Source organism: Anomaloglossus baeobatrachus, chromosome 9 (genome assembly GCF_048569485.1).
Source record: "Anomaloglossus baeobatrachus isolate aAnoBae1 chromosome 9, aAnoBae1.hap1, whole genome shotgun sequence".
In the NCBI taxonomy this organism is placed as follows: domain Eukaryota; kingdom Metazoa; phylum Chordata; class Amphibia; order Anura; family Aromobatidae; genus Anomaloglossus; species Anomaloglossus baeobatrachus.
In genome coordinates, this window is record NC_134361.1 from 88,445,775 (window position 1) to 88,469,606 (window position 23,832).

The 23,832-nt window shown below is 43.2% G+C and overlaps 1 protein-coding gene across 2 annotated transcripts in view; it reads left to right on the top strand.

The window, feature by feature from the left end:
- The window catches only part of NEXMIF (neurite extension and migration factor), a 643,807-nt gene extending 620,215 nt beyond the window's left edge, over positions 1-23,592 (top strand). For both annotated transcript variants that reach the window (XM_075323862.1, XM_075323863.1), the window contains 2 exons: positions 10,894-11,018; positions 13,869-23,592. In XM_075323862.1, the coding sequence (XP_075179977.1) occupies positions 10,894-11,018; positions 13,869-18,097 (4,354 nt within the window). In that variant the 3' untranslated portion in view covers positions 18,098-23,592. The remainder of the gene's footprint in view (positions 1-10,893; positions 11,019-13,868) is intronic.
- Positions 23,593-23,832: the final 240 nt, after the last annotated feature.

Below are 23,832 nucleotides of genomic sequence, written 5' to 3' on the forward strand. Positions count from 1 at the left end.
CTAGTGTGAGACATGTAATGACACCCATCCCTTCTCTCTTCTGTGATCTAAGCACCGATTGTTTAGATTTGAACAGAGCCATGTCTCATTATAAACACCTCCTGAGGTTCTCTTAAGGCAGTCAGTGTGGGGGGAGGATGGGTAGAGCAGAGCTGTTAGTGCCATGAGGTGAAAGCTGCAAAAGGGTCTTGTAATGGCACTCAGCTACACTTGGATATAGTGCACCAAGTAAAAATCTACATTGGAATATTTGGAATGAAAAATGCCCGTTTTGTTATGACAACTTTGAGAAGTGCACTAAGTGAAGATTTTTCTCTAACCTTGTCATTTCTAGAGGCCAGCCATGCTGTCATATTATTATGCTATGTTATTGTGTCTGACAGCGACAAATAGGATCAAATGACATTATCTGACATTGTTTCTTATTTTTACTAACATAATCTTATGCTGTACGTTCTCACTGTAGTATGCAGATAAATTCAATGAGGGCATAAGAATGTGATACTAAAGCCTGCTTTACATGTTGCAATTTCGCATACGATCTTGTATGCGATTTGCAACGCCCCCATCGTATGTGTGGCATGTTCAATTTGTTGAACGTGCCGCACAAACGATTAACCCCCGTCACACATACTTACCCGTCCATACGACCTCGCTGTGGGCGGCGAACGTCCACTTCCTGGAGTGGGAGGGACGTTCGGCGTCACATCGACGTCACGCGGCAGCCGGCCAATAGAAGCGGAGGGGCTGAGCTGAGCGGGACGTAAACATCCCGCCCACCTCCTTCCTTCCGCATTACCGGCCGTGAGCCGCAGGACGCAGGTAAGATCTGTTCATCGTTCCCGGGGTGTCACACACTGCAATGTGTGCTACCCCGGGTACGATGAACAACCTGACGTTCAATTCTAGAGAAAGGTACGATGTGTATGTGATGAATGGTTTAACGTTTAATTGCAATCACACGTACCTGTCACACACTGCAATGTAACTTACGATGCCGGATGTGCGTCACTTACGACGTGACCCCACCGACACATTGTAAGATATATTGTGGCGTGTAAAGCGGGCTTAACGGTAAGGTATCCTTTTCTGTTTAGCGGGAGGTCTGCATCATAAACATTCCACATCATAGTGATTCCACAACATCCCTGCAGGATCCAGATTACAGATCCAGGCATACATACTTTAAGGGTTCACTCATATGAGCATAGAAATCAGACGAGTGTAATCCGAAAAAAAAAAGGGATTGCACTCGGACCTATGTTCTTGAATAAAGAAGTGCAGATCTGCCATTTTTTTTTTCCAATGTTTTCAATGTGAGATCGTGTAAGCCAGACAAAACTCACCTATTTAAGTGTATGAGTGCGAGAAAAAAATTGGATGCCACACGGACCATCCTAGTGGCAAGTGTTTTTCACCATATATAATACCATTTTGCAGCAAAGGACACTGTAAATGGTCCTGTAAATGATTGGAAATGAATATTAGCTGCTGACAAAAAAACATATTGCATACGGACAGCACACGGATGACATTTCACATTTCCTCCATTCAGAAGCACCTAGGCTTGGACTTATTTAATGTAAGTGTCGCGGGCGGAGGAGGGGACGCTGCGCTCACCACGCTCTGGTCCGGCGCTGCTGCTGCTTCGCTTGCTGCTCGGTGGCTCGAGCGGTGGGCTGGATCCGGGGACTCGAACGGCGCTCCTCGCCCGTGAGTGAAAAGGGGAATGGTTTTGGGGATTTATTGTCCGTGACGCCACCCGCGGTTGTGGTGAGGTTGTGACACCACCGCTGCTCTGGACGGGATTCCCGGGAGCGATGACAGGGAGCAGCTTAGATGTTGTCATTCCCCTCCGTGGGTAGGGGGATTGGTTGTCCCGGGGCCCGGTGAGGGAGGGATGGCAGGCGGGTTACGGGGCCTGGTGAGATGCTGGGTCGCGGGGGCAGCGCGGTGCCGCACGGCACAGTGGTACTCACTCAGCCAATGATGAATGCAAAGTCTCCGGTAAAACAAACGGCTGGGTGGACGGGTCCCACAGACGGCTGCTGTTGTTCCTCTCCCGGTAGGTTGGTGGTGACTGCCTTTCCCTGCACCTGTGTTATGTTCTCGGTTCTGGTGGTTTCCCACCGGTAACCCGCTCCCCAGCTTGGATGGATGCTGAGGGAGCCCCTTTTGCCCGCAGGCTCTGGCCCTGGGAACTGTAGCCTTGGCGGTGACTGTATTTCCCTTCACGGTTTGAGCTGTTGCCTTCAATCGGGTCTTGGCTGCTGGGAAACTCCGGAGGTTCCCTTCGCTAACGGATTTGACCGGTTTTACGGCGACTCCTAGCCTGGTCGGGGTCCATAAGCCCTGCCGAATGGTGCTGGCTTCTCTTCGCTCCCCGATCCGGTACCGGCGGGCCACCGCCCGTCCCCGGTCCTTACGGTTCACGTCAATCAGCCTCTCCTGCAGACAGTCACCACCGTCTGCCAACCTTGCTGTATGTGCCCGGGCCACGCACCCGGACACGGTCAGTCTCCTCTACTACCACTTCACTCCTCAAACTCCAAAACTGATCTGCCCTCCTTTTCCCACCTCCAGGACTGTGAACTCCTCGGTGGGTGGGGCCAACCGCCTGGCTCCACCCCCTGGTGTGGACATCAGCCCCTGGAGGGAGGCAACAAGGATTTTTGTTTGACATAGATGTGCCTAGCCGGGGTGTGGGGTGTGTTGTTGCAGTACCTGTGACGTCCTGGCTTGTCCAGGGCGCCACATAAGCACATACAGAACATATAGGTGTAGACTAGTTACACATCTACCCTAAACATTTGTTTCATCTTACGAGCACTGGTCTAAGGGTAACTTCTTATATTATGGAGAGTAACATGACAATGTTAGGAAACTTATAGGGCATGCAATGATCTTCTGAGAAATTATATATGCAAATTGCCTCTTCAGAGAGGAAGAGGACTTGAACCTTTGGGCCACCTATTGGAAGTAGCAATCCTAAAAGTCAATTTTGACCTTTTAATGAACCTTGCCATGTGACTAAAGGCCCCGTCACACACAACGAGATCACTAACGAGATTGTCACTGAGTCACAGTTTCTGTGACGCAGCAACGATCTCGCCAGCGATCTCGTTATGTGTGACACCTACCAGCGATCAGGCCCCTGCTGTGAGATCTCTAGTCGTTGCCCAATGGTCCGGACCATTTTCTTCAAAGGTGATGTCCTCCTGGGCAGGACACATCGCTGTGTTTGATGCCTACCAACGACATCCTAACACGGTCCCAACGCCCGTCGACATCGTTATACAGGTCGCTGATCATTACTGTGTCGTTGGTGCGGTCTGACTGTGTGACATCTCACCAGCGACCTCCCAGCCATTTACCAGAGATCCTTATCAGGTCGTATCGTTGTCGGGATCGCTGCTAAGTCGTTGTGTGTGACTGGGCCTTTAGGATAAAAGCCAAAAGAGAATTTCTGTTTTCAGATAAGTGTTGCCTCTCCTTAGTGCAAAGCAGGAGATATGATCTGGCTAGGTGAGAGGCCTCTGACTGCAGTCTAAGGGGTAACGTCTCTCCTTATGGAGAGTGACATGCCTGCAATTTGCATATCACAGGAGCAGAAAACTGAGAATAATGGTTTGCCCATCCAACGATTACTGTATGCTGCAAAAAATAATGTGTATCATGCAGATGCTTTTCCAGTAAAATTATGGAACTTTGATGAACCTCATTATAGTCAACATTAGGGTTTATTTTACCAGAAAATACATCCCTTCATGCTGTGCAATTATTTCCGGCAAATATGACAGCAGCCCTAAATGGAGCCTCTAAAACAGATGTGAATCCGGCCTTGCATATTCCGTCCTTTCCAATATTTGATAGAAGTGTTCATAAAGAAAAAAATCCATAAAGAGTGCAATACAGTAAATAGCGTGGTGGCTCAGTGGTTAGCATTTTCAGACTTTGAATTTAAGTAGTAAAATAAAGTATATGAAGGAAGCCCAATCATACGTGTGGAAAACACCAAATTCCATAAGATGGCATCCTTAGCTAGACTTGAGTCTATGGAGTTTGGTGTTTTCCACATGTATGATTGGGCTTCCTTCATGTACTTTAATTTACTCCTTAAATTCAAAAGATTCCAGATAGGTTAATGGGTTTCTGATAACCGTGACCCTTGAATGGCGGAGATAATGTATTAAAATTGTGAAGCCAGTTGTGGAACAGGGAAAAGTCTTTGAAATATGTTGACGTTCCATAAGCTATGGAAAAAAAGATATAGATAATTTCATAGACAAAAAGATTTAGATAGTACCATAAACTTAAACTAACCGAATTGTTGATATATATAAACTAAAATTTGGGGTGAGTTGACGTGAATGTACAAAGCGCTAGCTTTTTAACAACTGAACTGGATGCAAAACCCCAACAGATTGCCTAAAATTGACCCATGGTAGACGTCTCTGTACGTTGGTACCCCAGAGGATCTGTTCCCATCTGGAAATCTAATAACCCAACACCTCTGTGTCCACTGGGTCGGTTTCCCACGAGCCATATAAAGTGTTCCTAAATAAAGACATAAGAAACAGTAGCCAAGAGTGAAAGAGAGAAAAGACGGGATACAACGGACCATGGTACACGAGTACTTTGGGATTCATAAATAACTCCCATTTGACTTCACAACTTTATATTCCGCTAAAATATATTCCCCAGTCTGAGATTTAGGAGACATCAGCTGAATGGATGTGTGGGAATGTGTTACATAGACTTCAATGTAGAAAAAGTGTCCTTAGACATACAGCTGTGATCTCCAGGGACCAAGACGTTATGAAGAGAATCTGAGAGCGAATCTGCAGGGAATCTGAAGAATATGTCCATGCTCTACTCTATTAGCTGAACTGCTGATTGGAATATTCTGTACGTATTAGAAGAACGCAATTCCCTTACATGAAAACAATAATATAAAACTAATGGCTTATAAACCCGAGCTGTAGCATATTAAGAGCTTTCTACGTAGTTTGCTGTTTACTTGTGATGGAAACCAGATTGCAAATTCTTAAAAAATCCATGAAATATAAGTCTTTACATTTAACTGTTTCATATCTGTACTAGAATAAAATTGGAAATCTATGTAACAGCCAAATCCGTTCACTGTAGAAGAAACCTTGATCATTAGTAGCAGTGTATTCCGCTCCCCAGAATAGAGCTGAGCTTTCCCTTCAATCTCAGATCTTCACATTTCCAAGTTCTCTTTTTTAATGACCTATCCTACAGTCAGGCACACAGCTGGTTCTCTGAAACTTAAGTATAAGTCATCACCCAGTACAATTTTTATTTGATTATTGGTGCCTACTTTTACAATAAAGCGTGATTATATGTACGTTAGGCCCCCTTGACATATATGTGCTTCCGGTACGTGGGGCATCCATTTTTTCACATTATAACCTATGGTGCTCGTCACACGTCCATGTTTTCACAATGGTCGTGTGTGTGAACCACATCGGAGACTATAAGTCTATTTTTTTCCGGCGGCATGGATGACAAAGGCCAATGCAAGTCTATGGAAAAACAGGTGCATCACACGGATGGCATCTGTGTGCTATCTATATGCCGTCTGTGAGCTGTATCTGTAACATTGCAAAGTATAGGAGAAACTTTGTCATTTCAATCTTTATCTATATTGGAAAAACATGGATGTCACACTGATGAAAAACGACAATGACACCTGTACTAGTTTTTCATGTGTTTTAGGCCCCTTTCACACGTCAGTGATACCGGTATGTATGACGCCATTTTTATACGTTCCAGAATCATGGCCATATGCAGACCCATTAAAATCATTGGGTTTGCGAACACATTAGTGATTTCTCTTGGACTGTGTGGCACACACGTGTGTCCTTGTGTTCCGCACGGAGACAAGTTTGTTTTTCTCTGTCATCACTGATGTCACACGTACCGCACACTGATGTGATCCATGTGACACGTACCGGACAAAACACGTGTTTTTGAAATAAAATGAATTTCTGTACTCACCTGTCTCCAGCCCTGCTGTCGTCGGCGCTGCTGTCATTTGCTTCAGGGCCCGCTCATTATGCTCATTGCATATTCCCTGCACCACGGACCCGGAAGCAGCAGCGCCGGAGACATAAGTATCGGGGACAGCAGCGCTGGGGACAGGTGAGTAAAAAGTTCCTGCTCTCCTTATAATATCACGGACAGCACATGGAGAACACATATGTGCTAAAATCACTGCACATGGAGGGCCATAGGCACCTTCAACACGTCTGTAAAAAAAACTTGTGTTTTTTACTGATGTGTGAAAGAAGCCTTATACGGATGTGTGATTTAGGCCGTCCTTATACGGATGTGGGATGTAGGCCAGCCTTATACGGATGTGGGATGTAGGCCGGCCTTATACGGATGTGTGATGTAGGCTGGCCTTATACGGATATGTGATGTAGGCCGTCCATACACGGATGTGTGATGCAGGCCGTCCATACACGGATGTGTGATTTAGGCCGTCCTTATACGGATGTGTAATGTAGGCCGGCCTTATACGGATGTGTGATGTAGGTCGTCCTTACACGGATGTATGATGTAGGCCGGCCTTATACGGATATGTGATGTAGGCCGGCCTTATACGGATGTGTGATGTAGGCCAGCCTTATACGGATGTGTGATGTAGACCGTCCTTATACGAATGTGTGATTTAGGCCGTCCTTATACGGATGTGTGATTTAGGCCGTCCTTATACGGATGTGTAATGTAGGCCGGCCTTATATGGATGTGTGATGTAGGTTGTCCTTATACGGATGTATGATGTAGGCCGTCCTTATACGGATGTGTGATGTAGGCCGGCCTTATACGGATGTATGATGTAGGCCGGCCTTATACGGATGTGTGATGTAGGCCGGCCTTATACGGATATGTGATGTAGGCCGTCCTTATACGGATGTGTGATGTAGGCCGGCCTTATACGGATGTGTGATGTAGGTCGTCCTTATACGGATGTATGATGTAGGCCGGCCTTATACGGATGTGTGATGTAGGTCGTCCTTATACGGATGTATGATGTAGGCCAGCCTTATACGGATGTGTGATGTAAGTCGTCCTTTTACGGATGTGTGATGTAGGCCGGCCTTATACGGATGTGTGATGTAGGCCGGCCTTATACGGATGTGTGATGTAGGCCGGTCTTATACGGATGCGTCATGTAGGTCGTCCTTATACGGATGTATGATATAGGCCGGCCTTATACGGATGTGTGATGTAGGTCGTCCTTATACGGATGTGTGATGTAGGCCGGCCTTATACAGATGTGTGATGTAGGTTGTCCTTATACGGATGTGTGATGTAGGCCGGCCTTATACGGATGTATGATGTAGGCCGGCCTTATACGGATGTGTGATGTAGGCCGGCCTTAGGCTATGTGCGCACTAGAGCTTTTTACCTGCGGATTTACCCGCGGATTTGCCCCGGAAATTTCTTGAGAAATGTCTGCAATCTTTGTGCAGACATTTCCCATGAAATTCAATGAGAAAAAAAAATAGTTGTGCGCACTGTGCGGATTTTTCTCAAGAAAATTTCTTGAGAAAATTTTTTCGAGAAACTTTCTTGAGAAAATGTGCATGTCCATTAATTTCCGCAGGTACCTGCGGTATTCCGGGGGTATTCCGCGGGTAGCAATGATGTGCGGTATACCAGCGGAATAGCCGCGAATTACCTGCGGTAATGCTCATCGCTGCCTGCGGTTTTGCAGGAACCAATGTCATTATGCCAGGAAGAGGAGGCGGAGCAGAGTAAACACACGTCACACTCCCTGGAGGCCGCACAGAAGCACTTCCGTGCGACCTCCAGGTGCCCGTGCAGTCTGTGTCCTGCTCTGGCCTCGCGGCTGCCTGCACTGCAGTGTCAGTGTCTGCCCGCAGTGTCAGCAGCCTGTCACGCGGCAGCGCAGGCAGACACTGACATCCTGCAGTGCTGGGAGCCGCGGGGATGACGATCGCTGCTGTCAGGAGGTGAGATCATTACCTGCTGTGACGATCTCCTGCCTCCTGACGTCACCACGGTCACTGCTGTCTATGCCCGTCTCGCGAGCGGCCCGAGACTGTCACTAGCGGTGACGTTACGGGCTCTCGCGATACTTCTGACAACGCGGCGGGCATAGAAGTCAGTGACAGCGCTGACGTCAGCAGCACAGGAGATGATCACAGAAGGTAATGATCTCATCTATGCTCCTGATGGCAGCGCTCGTCATCCCTTGCAGTGACCTGAGCTGACCTATTGATGTTAGCTCATGTCACTGCATTGCTCTCCCAGCCAATGGGGAACATTCTGTTCTTCATTGACTGGGACAGCGACTATGGTATGGATCGCCGTGCCCCCCCCCCCTTATTGGATTACGCCGGACGTGGAATTGATTGTGCTCTTTTCAATAAATTGGTTAAAGAGGGAATGTTTTGGGGAGTGTTTTTTCAAATAAAACTTTTTTTGTTGTCTATTTTTTAATTATTACTGACTGGGTTGGTGATGTCGGGTATCTGATAGACGCCTGACCTCACCAACCCCAGGGCTTGATGCCAGGTGACATTACACATCTGGCATCAACCCCATATATTACCCCGTTTGCCAACGCACCAGGGCGCGGGATGAGCTGGGGCAAAGCGCCAGGATTGGCACGTCTAATGGATGCGCCACTTCTGGGGCGGCTGCGGCCTGCTATTTTTAGGCTGGGGAGTGTCCAATAACAGTGGACCTCCCTAGTCTGAGAATATCAGACCCCAGCTGTCCGCTTTACCTTGGCTGGTGATCCAATATGGGGGGGACCGTACGTTTTTTGTTTTAAATTATTTATATAATTTAAAATAACAGCGTGGGGTGCCCACTGTTTTGGATTATCAGCCAAGGAGAAGCTGCCAGCCGTGGTCTGCAGGCTGCAGCCGTCTGCTTTACCCTAGCTGGCTACAAAAAATGGGGGGACCTCACGTCGTTTTTTTTTAATTATTTATTTATTTTATGGCTAAATACAAGGCTAAGCACCCTTTAGTGCCACATGAAAGTCACTAAAGGGTGCCAGCTTAGAAAATGCAGGGAGGTGGAACATTATATAGGTTTTTCTCATCTATCTATCTATCTATCTATCTATCCATCTATCCCTCTATCTATCTATCCATCTATCCCTCTATCTATCTATCTATTCATCTATTCATCTATCCATCTTTCCCTCTATCCATTATCTGTCTATCGATTATCTTTATTATTTATTGCAGGGACAAACCTGCGGTAAATCCGCGGTAAATCCGCGGCAAATCCGCGGCAAAACCGCATGCGGATTTGGTGCGGATTTTTTCCGCAGGTCCAGAAATCTTTCACTGGCAGAAGTTTCTCAAGAAATTTTCTTGAGAAACTTCACATTTCTAGTGCGCACATAGCCTTATACGGATGTGTGATGTAGGCCGTCCTTATACGGATGTGTGATGTAGGCCGGCCTTATACGGATGTGTGATGTAGGTCGTCCTTATACGGATGTATGATGTAGGTCGTCCTTATACGGATGTATGATGTAGGCCGGCCTTATACGGATGTGTGATGTAGGCCGGCCTTATACGGATGTGTGATGTAGGCCTTAAGCCTCATTCAGACCTCAGTATTTTTTACATATGCAAAAAATGTTACCAGTGTCATCAGCTTTTATGATGTACCTGTCTTTAGTATTTGCTCAGCAGGCCATCAGTGTTTTTGACATATGGATAAATAGATAAATTACAAAGCATCTTCTATACTTTAATACAGACAGCACACAGATGGAACACTGATGAACACTGATGCCATCCATGTAATGTACATTTTTCACAGACCCATTAGCACTTTTTATCCATGATATCGGAAAATAACAGACATGTGAGTAGCACCATAGACTATAATGGGTGCATGTTGTATCCGTGAAAAGCATGGCTAGAATATGTACATGCAACACTAATGTCTGAACGAGGGCTTGCATAGCTTTATGTGTATGTCCTGATGTTGATTTATAAAATATCTTAAAATTTAGAGTTAATTCAAACTAAAATGTCTCCTTTATTGCATTAGGCTATGTTCACACTGAGCATTTTTGTGGTATTTTTTTCCCTGCATTTTTAAGGAGTGATCACATGTCATTTTTCTACAATACATGTTGATGAAGTTAGTTTTATTCACCAAAAACATAGCACAAATGTTTTGCTGCATTTTTTCAGCATTTTTACACCTCCTTATTGCTGTCTATAGGTGAAAAAACACTGGAAAAATCTCTGAAAGCTTGTAGCTTGTGTCTACGCGTTTCAGGAGCTCTGCTCCCTTCATCAGGACTAGAGCACAAAAATAACATATCTCACCCGACAGAAACCAAACAAGTATTAGAAGTCAACACAACTTAAAATACATTTCATCACACATGAAAGTACAATTGAGTGGACAAGAGCCAATACAATTTTGATATTGATCACCTTTCTATCTTACTCTAGAGGTGTACAGGAGCGGGGGACGTAGGGTTAGGAGTTTGGTAGGTCATGAAGAGTTGGTTGAAAACAAAACTTTTTGGTCTTGTAAACAATGTTATCTATCCATATGCAACGTAACATATCTGATGCCTTCTTTGTATCTCTATTATTTAAATATCTAATAAACAAAAATAATTAAAAAAATAAAGTTGAGAAAAATAGGACAGAGCACTTTTGGATTATCATATCAGACTGAATTATTGCTAAAAAAAAAAAAAATTATAAATCCATATGAAAAATCTAGGAAGGGTAGAGAATTATACTTACAAATAATTTAGGCAAACTACAGTTTGTCAAAATTATTCTGTTACAACTGAGTTATAACAGAGCAAAAAAGTGTAAATATTACCCTTTTATTTTACAGGTTGGACACAAGTGGAGAGGTATGGAGTGAGACCCAGAAAGATAAATTGATGGATGACCAGGAGGATAGAGAGTCTGCCACCCAAGCAGCCACCACACTTCTGATAAATGGGATTCGAGGAAATGGTAAGATTATTGCAAAGGATTTATGGGGAACAGTGTTTTGGGGAAACAGAATTGAGATAAAGACAGAACTTTAAGTAAAAAAATAACAAAGGGCTATCTATATCTCTGTTCTGTGTTTGAATTCAAATTATGGATCCATTTTGCGAGTCAGGTACAAGTCATCTACATCTACATTTGGGAAACAAGGACTGATGAAGTTCTTTGTTGAATTTTGTTCTGGGTTAAAATGTACAAAGCTTCTTCTATATAAAGAACAGTAACATCTATAATCTTTGATAGTAAAAGGGATATTCCCAAGTATGTAAGTTATCCCCTATCCATGAAAAAGGATATAACGTCTCAATCACTGGGGGTTACACTACTGGGACTCTCACAGATACCGAGAATTGGAGCTCTGAAGAACCCTCCGTAAATAAACCAGTGGTTGATCTCGCACACTGCAACTCCATTCGTTCTTATAGGAGTGTCGAAGGCCAACCGAGAGCTGTGCCTCACTATCTCTGGCAGTCCCATAAGAAGGAATGGAGCAATAGTGCGCTTGATCTACCACAGCTTCATTTACATGGGGCTGTTAAGAATATAGGTTCTTTGAATCGGTGGTAGTCCCAGCTGCTGGGCCTTCAGTTATCAGGAAGTTGTGGATACAAAAGAGGATAACTTACAAATTTGAGAATACCCATTTAAGACTTTGAGAGCTTATGTTATATTCCATACAGGTCAAGTCCTATGGAGTACATGTAAATAATATATGTGGCTTTCTGTTACGGTATGTACAATAACCCATCCAATAGGGTAATTAAGTATAGGCCGTGCATATCTACACCAACAATTAAGGGATGTAAATATGTGTAGCAGAATGCATTTGGTAATTGATCATTATCATTATATACAGTTTGCTGAATCCTGCATTTGATTTGGGGCTTCAACATGCATTGTCCCCTTTTTTATCCTCGGTCTGTTCAGATACATTAGTCCAGAAGGGTTTGTGTATGAGATTGTGCACTTGGTAGCCTACTGTATTATCTAACCATTCGCATGTAGGGTATAATGGTGGAGATAATCTGATTCTTCCTCTTCCCCTTGCCCCCTGTGGGTTATAGGGTTTAGTGCACTTTCCCTTACATTGCATAGGGCTACACAAGGGCAAAGTAGGGTGAGTCGATGAGGAACGGGGGCGCCAGGCTACGTTAGGGTGTCATACCCCCCATTGCAAGGTAGGAGCGAGCCCTAGGGTATCACTAGGGCTATTTTAGATCACCGCCCCAAACAGGGGTTTGTGTTCTATATATTTTGTTTCTCCTACCTCTCACTGACTATTACATATTCAGTCCTGTTTGTAGTCCCTGTACATATTTACCCTAATGGAGGGGTTATTGTTCCCTATGGTGTTTTTTCACTTGGGTATTTTTAATTGATAATAATAAAGTTTGATTTTAAGGAATTTTTCTCAAAAATTATTTGTTAACCTTGTTTATGCAATCCCGTATGCATTGTACTTGTTAAATTTTCTGTTATGTACCAAAAAAAAATCTATATAGATAGATAGATAAATACCATGGCAAGATAAGCAGCTGCATGGGATGTACCATCTACAGATAACGGAGGTGGCTGATATGGGGAGATCCTACCAATAGCCAGAGAAAGCTGAACTCGAACTTCAAAATTGTACAGAGGCACTGATCATTGCGACTCAAGAAGAGGCGCTAAGTACCAGATCCATAGAGACAGGCATCTACTATACAAGACAAGACGCAAGGTCCAGGCTATGTAAGGAGTCCTCGAAAATAGTCCAGACAAGATTCAAGCAGGAACGGCCTATACCATAACCAAGTAGCGAGAATTATATACAGGAATACAGTGTACTGGTTAAGTGCCCGTAAGTCCAGATGGGAGAATCCGGAAAAGGTCGTGGAGAATCAAAGGGCAAAAATCCTGTGAGACTTCAAGATCAAGATGTATAAGCTGGTGCTGGCTTACCAACCAGATATCTTGATAGTATACAAGAATCAGATGACAGTAATTGTAATAGATGTGTCAGTGCCAAATAACAGTAACATCAGGAAGAAGGACTATGAGAATATGAAGAAATACCAAGGCCTCAAAGGAGAATTGGAGAGGATGTTGAAGGTGAAGGCAACAGTAACCCCAGTGGTAATCGGAGCACTTGCAACAGTAACCCCTGAGTTGGAAGAAAGGCTACAACAGATCCCATGAACAACATCTGTGCTCTCTGTCCAGAAAAGCGCAGTGCTGGGAACATCTAAGATCCTGCGCAGAACCCTCAAACTCCAAGGACTCTGGTAGAGGACCCAATATTGAAGGAACAACAAAAAAAAGAAATACAGCCACCCCATAAGAGGGGGTGAGAAAATAATTTTTTATTTTTTTTTATATAATTATATATCACAAATGGTATCCAGAGGTATAGGCACATACATGGAAGCCCTTTTTCCTAAGTAACACAAATGTCATCTATGTTGAAACATTTATAATTACGTTCTCATTCTGCTACTAACAAAAGAGAAATGGGACTGGGATATAATTTTTATGAACATGCCCACACATAAGTAATGTCATTATGTGTGTTTGTATACATATGTCAGATAATTATTGATCAAATCTATATTGAAATATAATTAGTTTACATACCTAGGGGTCCATTCTCTGCAGTGTCGAGGCTATTAACAATCGTTAACAGTCATTCACTTGAATGGCTGTTAACGATCGTTAATAGCTTTTGCATTTTAGTGACTGTATCCTGCTGTGTATTGATGTTTATATACATTTATACATTGAACAGCTTGATGAACAAAAACAGCTAAAACATTGTATCTTTTCCCCCCTCTGCAGAGCCGCATGATCCTGTGGATGATGTGAAGTCCTTTGATGCTGCAGATGCTCCTGTCACATTTCCAGCCTTAAATCAAAAAGAAATCCATGCCTGTCACAGAGCATTGCCACCCATCATTTCCAAAGAGCCTTGCTTGCTGGGTCCTCCTTCTCCACTACGTTTGTCAGATACAGCAGAACATGTTAGCAGTGACCCATCAGCTCAGGCCATATCCTTGACAACCTGTGTCACTAAAGGCCTCAATTCTTGGTCTTTGCCCAGCGAAAGTGAGAAAACACCTTTCACCATCATGGAGCCTGGGACAATGTCAAGCTTGACTGGTGATTGCTTGATGCAGCAAAGTCGGACTTGCTTGGGTTGTTTCATAGAAACAAAAGATGGAGTAGACCCAGAACCTGGCGTTAGTTTGAAAATGGGAGATATAAGTAGAGATTATGACACATGTCCAGTTTCTGACATGGGGATTCACTGCATGAGTACAGCTGATAGTCTAAAATACGGTGATCAATTACTCTCCGACCAGCTCTTAAGCTTCCCTGTCCATAAATCACAAGAGTCTGATAAAAGGGACCATGACAAATCTGACAGTGATTCAGAGGACTCTGCTCAAAAGAACTACTATGATGGTTTACTACTGGACAAATGCAATGGAGATGAAGCTCTGTTGGCTAACCCTAACCAGGAATGGGGCTACTTCGAGTCGTTTATCAGTGAAAGCAAAATTGAACTACTTGACTTGTGCTCTAAAAATGAGCTGTCTGTTAATTTGTTTTCAGAAGAAGATGTGGATAATTACATGTTTGATGACGATGATTCTACGCTTGGCAGTGATGTGTGCTCCTTAAAAATCAGGTATGAATCATTTCAGGATAATGTGAGGGAGAAGACAAATGCCCTACAAGAAGATGCTCAGTTTAATTTCTTCCCAAGTGTCTTCACTAACTGCCCGAAGAGAGAAAATAAAGGGTCAAAGAAAAGGTTAGCTGACCCTTCTCAATTCAAACTGGAAGAAGGTGGGATATGGGAAGAAGATGATGATGAAGAAGATGAAGAAGAAGATGTTGAAGGTGTAAAATCTGGCTTAAATAAGACCTGTGGAAATATGGATGTGGTGCAGTATATAAGCACCAAAAGAAGTCACTTTCTGGATTCTGTTAACTCAGCTGAAGACTCAGGCGAGTATAGTGATGATAGCTCATACAGTGAATCTTCATATGACGTGCTAGGAGACATCAAGGACTGTACAAGATATCTTTCACGTGAACATTCTCATTCGTTGATTCAACCAAATTATGGTCTGAGGGTTAAAAGAAAAGTCAGGTACAGTGATGACTATTTGTATGATATGGATTCACTGGAGAATGAAAAAGTTGTTGAGAAGAAGGAAGGAGCACCAGATGGACCCAAAGAAGAAGACGATGATGACTGGTGCCCCAAGAAACGTCGGAAAGTTTGTAGGAAGGAGCCACCTGTAATCATCAAGTACATTATCATCAATAGGTTCAAAGGTGAGAAACACATGTTGATTAAGCTTGGAAAGCTTGATGCAAATGAGCCAACAGTCACTTTGAGTGATGATCAGCTGGGAAAATACCAAAAGCTTGCGCCACTTAAAGAGTACTGGGAAGAGAAAAGGAGGAACACTTCAGCCTTGAATGCGCAGAGAATTCTTAATGGAAGTCAGAATGCAATTCCGCCAAGGAAGAGAAAAGGGCAACTAGCAAACCGCCACAGGTTACAGAGGATACAAACTATTGAACAACCAGTGAGCAGGGAGATGCTCTCTTCTTATGACCACAGACAGGGATGCAGCAGTAAAGACGAGGCTAGCCTTAATGACTTGCATTCTATAACTCTGGAAACCCCAAGCTGTGTAAATGGTTTACACTTAAGTGGCATAGCAGATGTTGCCCCTGTAAAATGTAGATCTTTAGAAAGGGAATTAAAATGTGCCGATCGTAAAGTGATAAGAAGGATAAAATTTAAAAGTGAAGCTAGGCTGAAATGCAAACAACTCAAGCGAGAGAAGGTGAGTGAAATTAGTACAACAGATCCTATTGAAACCTTCACGGCAATTGAGAACCAGAATTCTGAAGTTCTGTTGAAAGAGGAAACCATTCAAAATGCATCCGACACTTCCCATCCATCTCAGTGCCATGCTGATAGTGAAGCTAAAAATTCTCCATTTCTGCAAGCCACCTGCTCTCCCGACAAGCCATTACCATCTGCTCACATCACTACCAATGTACCGGTAATCCCTGGAGGGTATCTACAGACTTTGTTAGATGCATCAGATTCATCTAGTGGCACTGGTATCACATACTTTGCCCCTCATCCCTTGGGGCATCATTCAGTTAACATCATGCCAACAGAAAAACAGTTCAGTTCCCTTCAACTTGCGCAGAGCTGTGTGCTTTCCCCCCCTTCAGAGTCTGAGCTGCAGCAGTCACCCCATCACTTAGATATGGAGCAGAACTTCCCAGACATGTGGCATGGCAAACCCCCTAGCAGTCAGGCTGAGTTCATATCTAACCTTAGGGAAGTGACCATCATTCCGGGAGATTTTGGTGGTTCTGCTGCTGTATCGGACACAGACATGACAGCTTCTGGATATAGTCAAGTTCAACCGAACAGCAGCAAACAGCTGTACCACAAAACATATTTGCAAGAAGGCCAGATTCAGCAGGATGACTCCTATCAGTCCTGTCATTATAACAGTGGAGATGGGCATTTTGTTTTGCAGAGAGGCACGCTCAGTACAGACAATGGAAGACTTATTAGTTTTGACTCAGTGGGCTCATTGTCAGTTAGTTCTAGTAATTACAGCTCTTTAAGCATGAAATCTTGTGAAAAGGATGGGGAAGATGAAATGAGTGACGATTTCTTAGCTCACTGCAGCCCCAAACTTGTAATTCAGCAGAGCATTGATGAAATCACCCCACTGAAGGAATCTACTGACCTTCTTGACATCTCCAACTTCACCCCTGACAAATTCCGCCACTCATCCCTATCAGAAATGTCACCACCAGATACCCCCAACCTCTCTCCTCAAATAACAGCAACAGATGCAAAGTCAGTAGGGAACATACAAGCTTTTCAAAATGGTTCCCAGGTAGTGATTAATGGATCAGAGAAGACAAAGTGGAACTGTACTGTTCTTCCTCCACAGGAGCAGACCAATAATGGTTTTGCACTAAATAACCACCAGTTTCAGTTTCATATGTTTAATGATGAAGATTCTGTCAATGTTCTAGAGAAAGGTCCATGTTTGCCAGCATTTGATGAGTCTGCTGTTCCTGTTCATACCAATGGTAAAGCCTCAAAGTCAAAAAAGAAACTATCTACTAGCAAAAACACAGGTGCCAACCAAAGTTCTCCAAAAAGTAGCAAGAAGAAAACCCCTAAAGCCTGCAAAGGGGCAGATAAAACACAAACAAAGACTCCTCGACAAACAACCCCTAAAGCACCCAAGAAAGGAAAAAATGCCAACAGCGAAAAACCCCAAAGTGCAGGCAATCGATCAGGTCTATTGAATAATGCAAGCTCTACAAAACAGGCTTTAACTGACTGCTTGCAGCTTTATGAGCCTGGCTCATCCAAAACAGGGAAGCACATATCTGGGGTCAATGAATGGACGCTTGATAAAGGTAACAAGGCTCCTTGGCCTGAACCTAGGGTAGGGAATGGAAGCAATCTTCTTGACGATGATCAGAGAGAATTTGAGGAACCCTCTAATATTCTTTCCAATATCGCATCTGGAATGGCTGATGTTCAAAGGTTCATGATGGCATCAATGGAGCCTTTTTACAACCCTGTGGGAACCAGTGACATCCCTGATATACTATTGTCTCCAGAGTCAAACAGCCTAAAATTGAAAACATTGAAAATCTTAGCTGGAACACCACAAGATTTCAAGAAAAAGGTAAATGGCAGTGCGGTGGGGGGCTCCAAGAAGTCAACCAACAAGGGCTCAGGTAAGAACAATGCTAAGTTTGGAGGCTTTGATCCAAGCTGTACATTAGGTTATGGAGCCAACCTTCACGCAGCCTTCTTTGATAAGAACTTTGGAAACCTCAGTATTTTAACCAATAACGTACCCACACACAAAAAGTTGTATCGTCATAAATCAACATCTAAGTCTCTGCGAGATGAAAACTGTAAAGGGAAAAGAATGGACCAAGCACACAAGGACCCCATGGTCACAGCTGCATTTGAAAAACTGAGGTAATGTTGCACCAAAAGCTCTAAAGCGCATCTTTTTCTTTTCTTTGCATTTGCTAAGCCTGCTGGTCCTTGTTTATTTCTCTTTTTAAACAATCTTAAAAAGCCTAAAGCTGCATGATAGTCATTGCCTTGCAAATAAAAGAAGAGTGTGCGCATGACAAATGCTAACAAGCTACCTAAAATCACTGGTTCCCGACTTGGCTGGGGTTTGCAATGACTGAAGGCTAACACGAACTTCTACTTTCTGCTCTTTGGCTTCTTTATTTACATTTTGTGCTTCTTTGTTTCTAACGCAAATATTTACTTTTTTTTTTTTCCAAAAACCTTGTAAAATATACAAAAAAGGTACAAAAAGGAAAATTATGCATTGAAACGCCACAATGTGGAGTCTATAGGATTTGAAATGCCTATGTTGGTTAGGTTCACGTGGTCCCATGATGCGTTCTTCAGCTCCCCCTGCTGCACATTCACAAGATCTGCATAGGAGATTCCAAACGCGTTAAACTCTTTATTGTCCCAACTGCTGTAACGAGCTGACACCAAGCATTTTTCTCTGCAGGAATTTACGAATGCATTCGAAGCAGAAGAAAAAAAAAAACAAAAAACATTTTGAATTAAAAAAAAAAATAGACTTTCCTTTTTTTTTTCTAGAAAAAAAAAATACATCGATGTTTATGTTTTGTTTCTTTGGAAAAAAAATATATGCCTTGTGGTTTGTTGATCTGTTAAGTGCTGAAATCCAGGGTTTACATTGTGATGACTTGTATGAAGGGCAGCTTAATCTGGTATTCTCTGTGAAAGACTGTTTTAAAGTCATACTGTTGTACAGTAGTTAATGCACTATTACAACCCACAAAAGAAATGAAATTGTGCCAAACTCTGATCTGTGACTGTACATATTTTTATTAAATATATATATAATATATATATATATACATATAGACACAAATATATATATATTACTGCATTTCATTAGTGGGTATTCTCAGTCTGGATCTGAGCCTTTTGCTTTACTGCAAACATTCCAAAATACATATAGAAAGTCACCTGACAAAGCACCTGCGAAACCTAAAGTGACCATTATGCTGGACAGGCTGGTTCATAAAACTGAACATAGTGAATATAGTGCCATATTATCTTACCTCATATCATAGTCCAATTGCAAGGTACATGCTATTTTGACGAAATATCAGTTTGATATCATCTATGAGCCCACAGAAGACCAAAGGTGACGTAGAATTTATATCCCTTGTCTTCATCTCATTTTGAAACATTTCAGCACCGAAGTGCGGAGCAATATGCTGCAGAACCCCAGAAAAAATGGGGACACATAAGTCTTTAGTACTGCACAGACTTTGATTCCTAATGCCAGTATTTTATATAAAGCAATGCTTCCCAAAAGCAACTACTGTAAATCTCTTAGTAGAAAGCCTTTCCTTTAGAGTAGAATGAACAGAAAGGTTTCCTGCGCTTCAGCAGGTGTTTTCTACACTGAGCCAATGATCGACATTCTTATATACGCCCTTTATGCTTTCTCCCCAGAGAAGAGAAATCAACAGCCTTTCTTATGAACAATCATATACTGAGACTCTAAGCGGATAAGAAATATTGGTTTATACAAGATTATTGTATCACTTTTACTTTGACTTAATGATCATTATTCTTCTTCTTCACTTTTATGTCATTGCATGTTTGACCATGCCATTATATGAAGGAATTTTACCCAAGAATATGATATATATGAAATTGTGATGTTGGTTATACCGCTGCATGTCTTGTAAAACAATTGTGGATTTATGTATCCAAGCTTGCGGTTTACACAAGATATGCATATTGTACATATCACTGTTTAAATAAGGAACATTCTAGTTCAAAGCCATAACAAACCTGAAAATAATGCTCAACCTGCACATGGATATTCAGAACATCGTATTGTCAAGGAGCTTTCCTATATGTCAGACGATTTCCTGCCAGCCGTTTTGTGACTACTATTTATGTAAAATACATGTCTCTTGTCTACTAGAGGTCATAGAAATCAATACTAATGAATATATAATCCGACCATGACATGCAGATCTCACCTTTACTCTGAAGGCTCCATTAGTACATCTGTCTGACACATCCTAGTGCTGTTTGCTTGTTCTCGGACAGCACAGTGACCTATAGAGTTTCCTTGAGCCACACGACCCATAAAGTTTCCTTCAGCCACACGACCCATAGAGCTTCCTTGAGCTGCACAACCCATAGTTTCCTTTAGCCACTTGACCCATTGACTTTGCTTGAGCCACACAACCCATAGACTTTCATTGAGCTACATGACCCATAGAGTTTCCTTGAGCCACACGACCCACAGAGTTTCCTTGAGCAATACGACCCACAGAGTTTCATTGAGCCACATGACCCATAGAGTTTCCTTGAGCCACATGACCCATAGAGTTTCCTTGAGCCACATGACCCAGAGAATTTCTGAGCCACACGACCCACAGTTTCCTTGAGCCACATGACCCATAGAGTTTCTTTGAGCCACATGACCGAGAGTTTCTTAGAGCCACATGACCCAGAGAGTTTCCTTGAGCAGCACGAGACCCATAAAGTTTCCTTAAGCCACTTGACCCATAGACTTTCCTTGAGCCACACAACCCATAGACTTTCCTTGAGCCACATGACCCATAGAGCTTCCTTGAGCCACATGACCCATAGAGTTTCCTTGAGCCACATGACCCATAGAGTTTCCCTGAGCCACATGACCCATAAAGTTTTCTTCACCACATAACCTATAGAGTTTCCTTGAGCGATATGACCCATAGAGTTTCCTTGAACCATATGACCTATAGAGTTTCCTTGAGACTCATGATCTATAGAGTTTCCTTGAGCCTCAAATACATCAGTTTTAATAACAGATCCTTTAGTCTCAGAACATGTTCTATTCTCCGTTTTGTGGATCAGACTCGGCCATTACATGTTTTGGGGGGGGTCCTAGTAAAACATATGAATCTAAGAAGACAGACTTTGTACTGCAGTTTTCCATCTGAGTTTCATCTGTTTATAAATGATCCATTGTTAAGAGTCAATAGATAAAAAAAAGTTGTCAGCCTACCTGTTTCAGTGAAAAAAAAAGGATGAGAAAAGAAAAACGAAAGCAACTAGGATGACACGTGAGAAAATAAATCAGTTCTTTCTCAAAGATGTTAACACTCATATTGATGTGTGAACATAGCCTTAAAGGGGTTGTCTGGTTTAAAAGGACAAACCTGCAGTCACTATGTGTCACTCTAGGTAACTGCAGACTTGTGAAGCCTCACATCCCACGCACAGTGTACTATAAAGATTCTCCAGTGTCAGCACTGGGAATGGAGGTCACGTGGCCGCAATTATGTGATATACAGAGTCCTGGACAGAATCCGACTAGATGGGCGCAATCTGGTTCAATATAAGTGTATTGCGCGAGGCTGAACTCATCTAGTTGCATCTTTTGCTAAGTTGTCAGCAATTGATATAATAGGATTCCTATAAAAGGAGACCATCCCTTGTACAAAAATGTTTCATCATTGTTTTTGGGACATTTGGATTCGGATCACCCTTCACATCCAATATTATTATAACAATTATCACTTAAGGTCCCGTTACACGCAACGACATATCTAACGATATATCGGCGGGGTCACGGACTCCATGACGCACATCCGGCATCGTTAGGGATGTCATTGTGTGTGACAGCAAGGAACAAGCGTTAACGATGGAAAATACTCACCTTATCGTCCATCGTTGACACGTCGTTCCTTTTTAAAAAAAATCGGTGATTGTTGAGCACGCAGGTTGTTCGTCGTTCCCGAGGTAGCACACATCGCTATGTGTGACACCTTGGGAACGGCGAACTGTAGCTTACCTGCGGTCGCCGGTAATGCGGAAGGAAGGAGGTGGGCGGGATCTTACGTCCTGCTCATCTCTGCCCCTCCGCTTCTATTGGGCGGCCGCTTAGTGACGTAGCTGTGATGCCGCATGAACCGCCCCCTTAGAAAGGAGGCGGTTCGCCGGCAACAGCGACGTCGCTAGGCAGGTAAGTCCGTGTGATGGCTCCAAACGATTTTGTGCGCCACGGGCAGCGATTTGCCCGTGACGCACAAACAACGGGGGCCGGTGCTTTCACCAGCGATATCGCTAGCGATATCGCTGCGTATAACACCCACTTTAGAATATCCCATCGGACAGAAGACCAGAGTACATTACAGGCAATGCACACATTAACTTTCGTTGTTTTCAATTTTTATAGAACAAATTGACACACCTTTCTCTTAGTCATGGATAAGCAAATGACCATGGAAGACTTATTATTAATTTTTTTCCTGGCAAAATTATTGATTATCTATTTGCAGGATCCGTGGGGGTCCAACACTCGTTGACCCCACCAATCTGCTGTTCTTTGCTCTGGTGATACCTGAATGTAAACCCTTTAAATGGAGCAGCTGAGCGCAGCTTCATTCACAGTGTAGCGCCCATTGCCAGGTGTCCAGCACAGCTCCTGTTCTTGTGACTAGAAGCAGTTGTGCAGTAGCCGGCAGCAGTTGCGACACTTTGGATGCAGCTGAGCTCAGCTACCCTGTTCAATGTTTTTACATTTGGTAACTGCCAGAGCAAAGAGAGGATGCTGGGTGTTGGACCTCAGCAGATCTGCTACTGATGACCTACCCTGTGGATAGCTCATCAATTCCTATGGGCAGACAACCCCTTTAAGGCTTACATATCTATACAAAGGTGTACTGTGTAGTGATACCGGCAACTACTGGGCTCCTCTCTACCTTTCCATGCTTCCAGTTTCATACATATATGCATAAGAGTTTTCTTTCTGTTAAATTCTGTATGTATTCACAGAAGAAATGCGTGTCATACTCTCTTGGATGCCATATTGAGGAGGTATTTTACCTTAAGTATTTGTTTCTAGGTGAGAATACCATCCATCCTATGGCAGCACAGTGCCAACTGCTCTGTATTACAGAGCCACAGACTTTTTGTGCCTCCGTACATGCGGCCTACTGTACCGGTGACATGATCATTTCTTCAAGGGTCTTTTACACTGTTTTTGAGCCATGTGGAAAATGCTGCTGCCATTTATATCTTTAATGCTGATGATGTAACATCCCTTACTTTTCAGTTATATCTTTTTGGCTAGTGCTCACAGCGATTTTGGTCGCAACACCTATGACATGGCCAAAGTTTGCCATCACAGCGCCATAAAAGTGAATGGAGTTGCATTGCAGCCACAACAAGCAAGTCACAAATAGCGTCTGATGATTTGCAACTTGTTTGTCGCGGTGCCGGCATTCTCAGAGTCGAGAGGTGTCTCCTTTCACTTGTATTGTGCTGCGATGTAGCAGGAACATCTAGTGACCTTTGGCCATGTGAAAGGTGTCGCAGCCAAAGTCACGCATGCATTAGAGTGAGCACCCTTAAGGGCAAGCACGCACTTTGCTTTTTACCTGCTTTTTTGCTGCTTTTTCAACTGCAGGGTTTAATGCCAAAATGGTTGTGTTCTGCTTTTCAAGCAAAGTCTATGGGAATTTGGGTTTCTTGTCCGCACTATGCAGTTCAAAAAGGTGCCTTTTTGTGGCAGAAATTTGGGCAAAAACTTAGCTTTGCAGTTCAAAACTCAAATTGCAAAAACAACTGACATGTCAATTGTTTTTGCCATTTGAGTTTTGAAGTGCAAAGCTGAGTTTTTGCCCAAATTTCTGCCACAAAAAG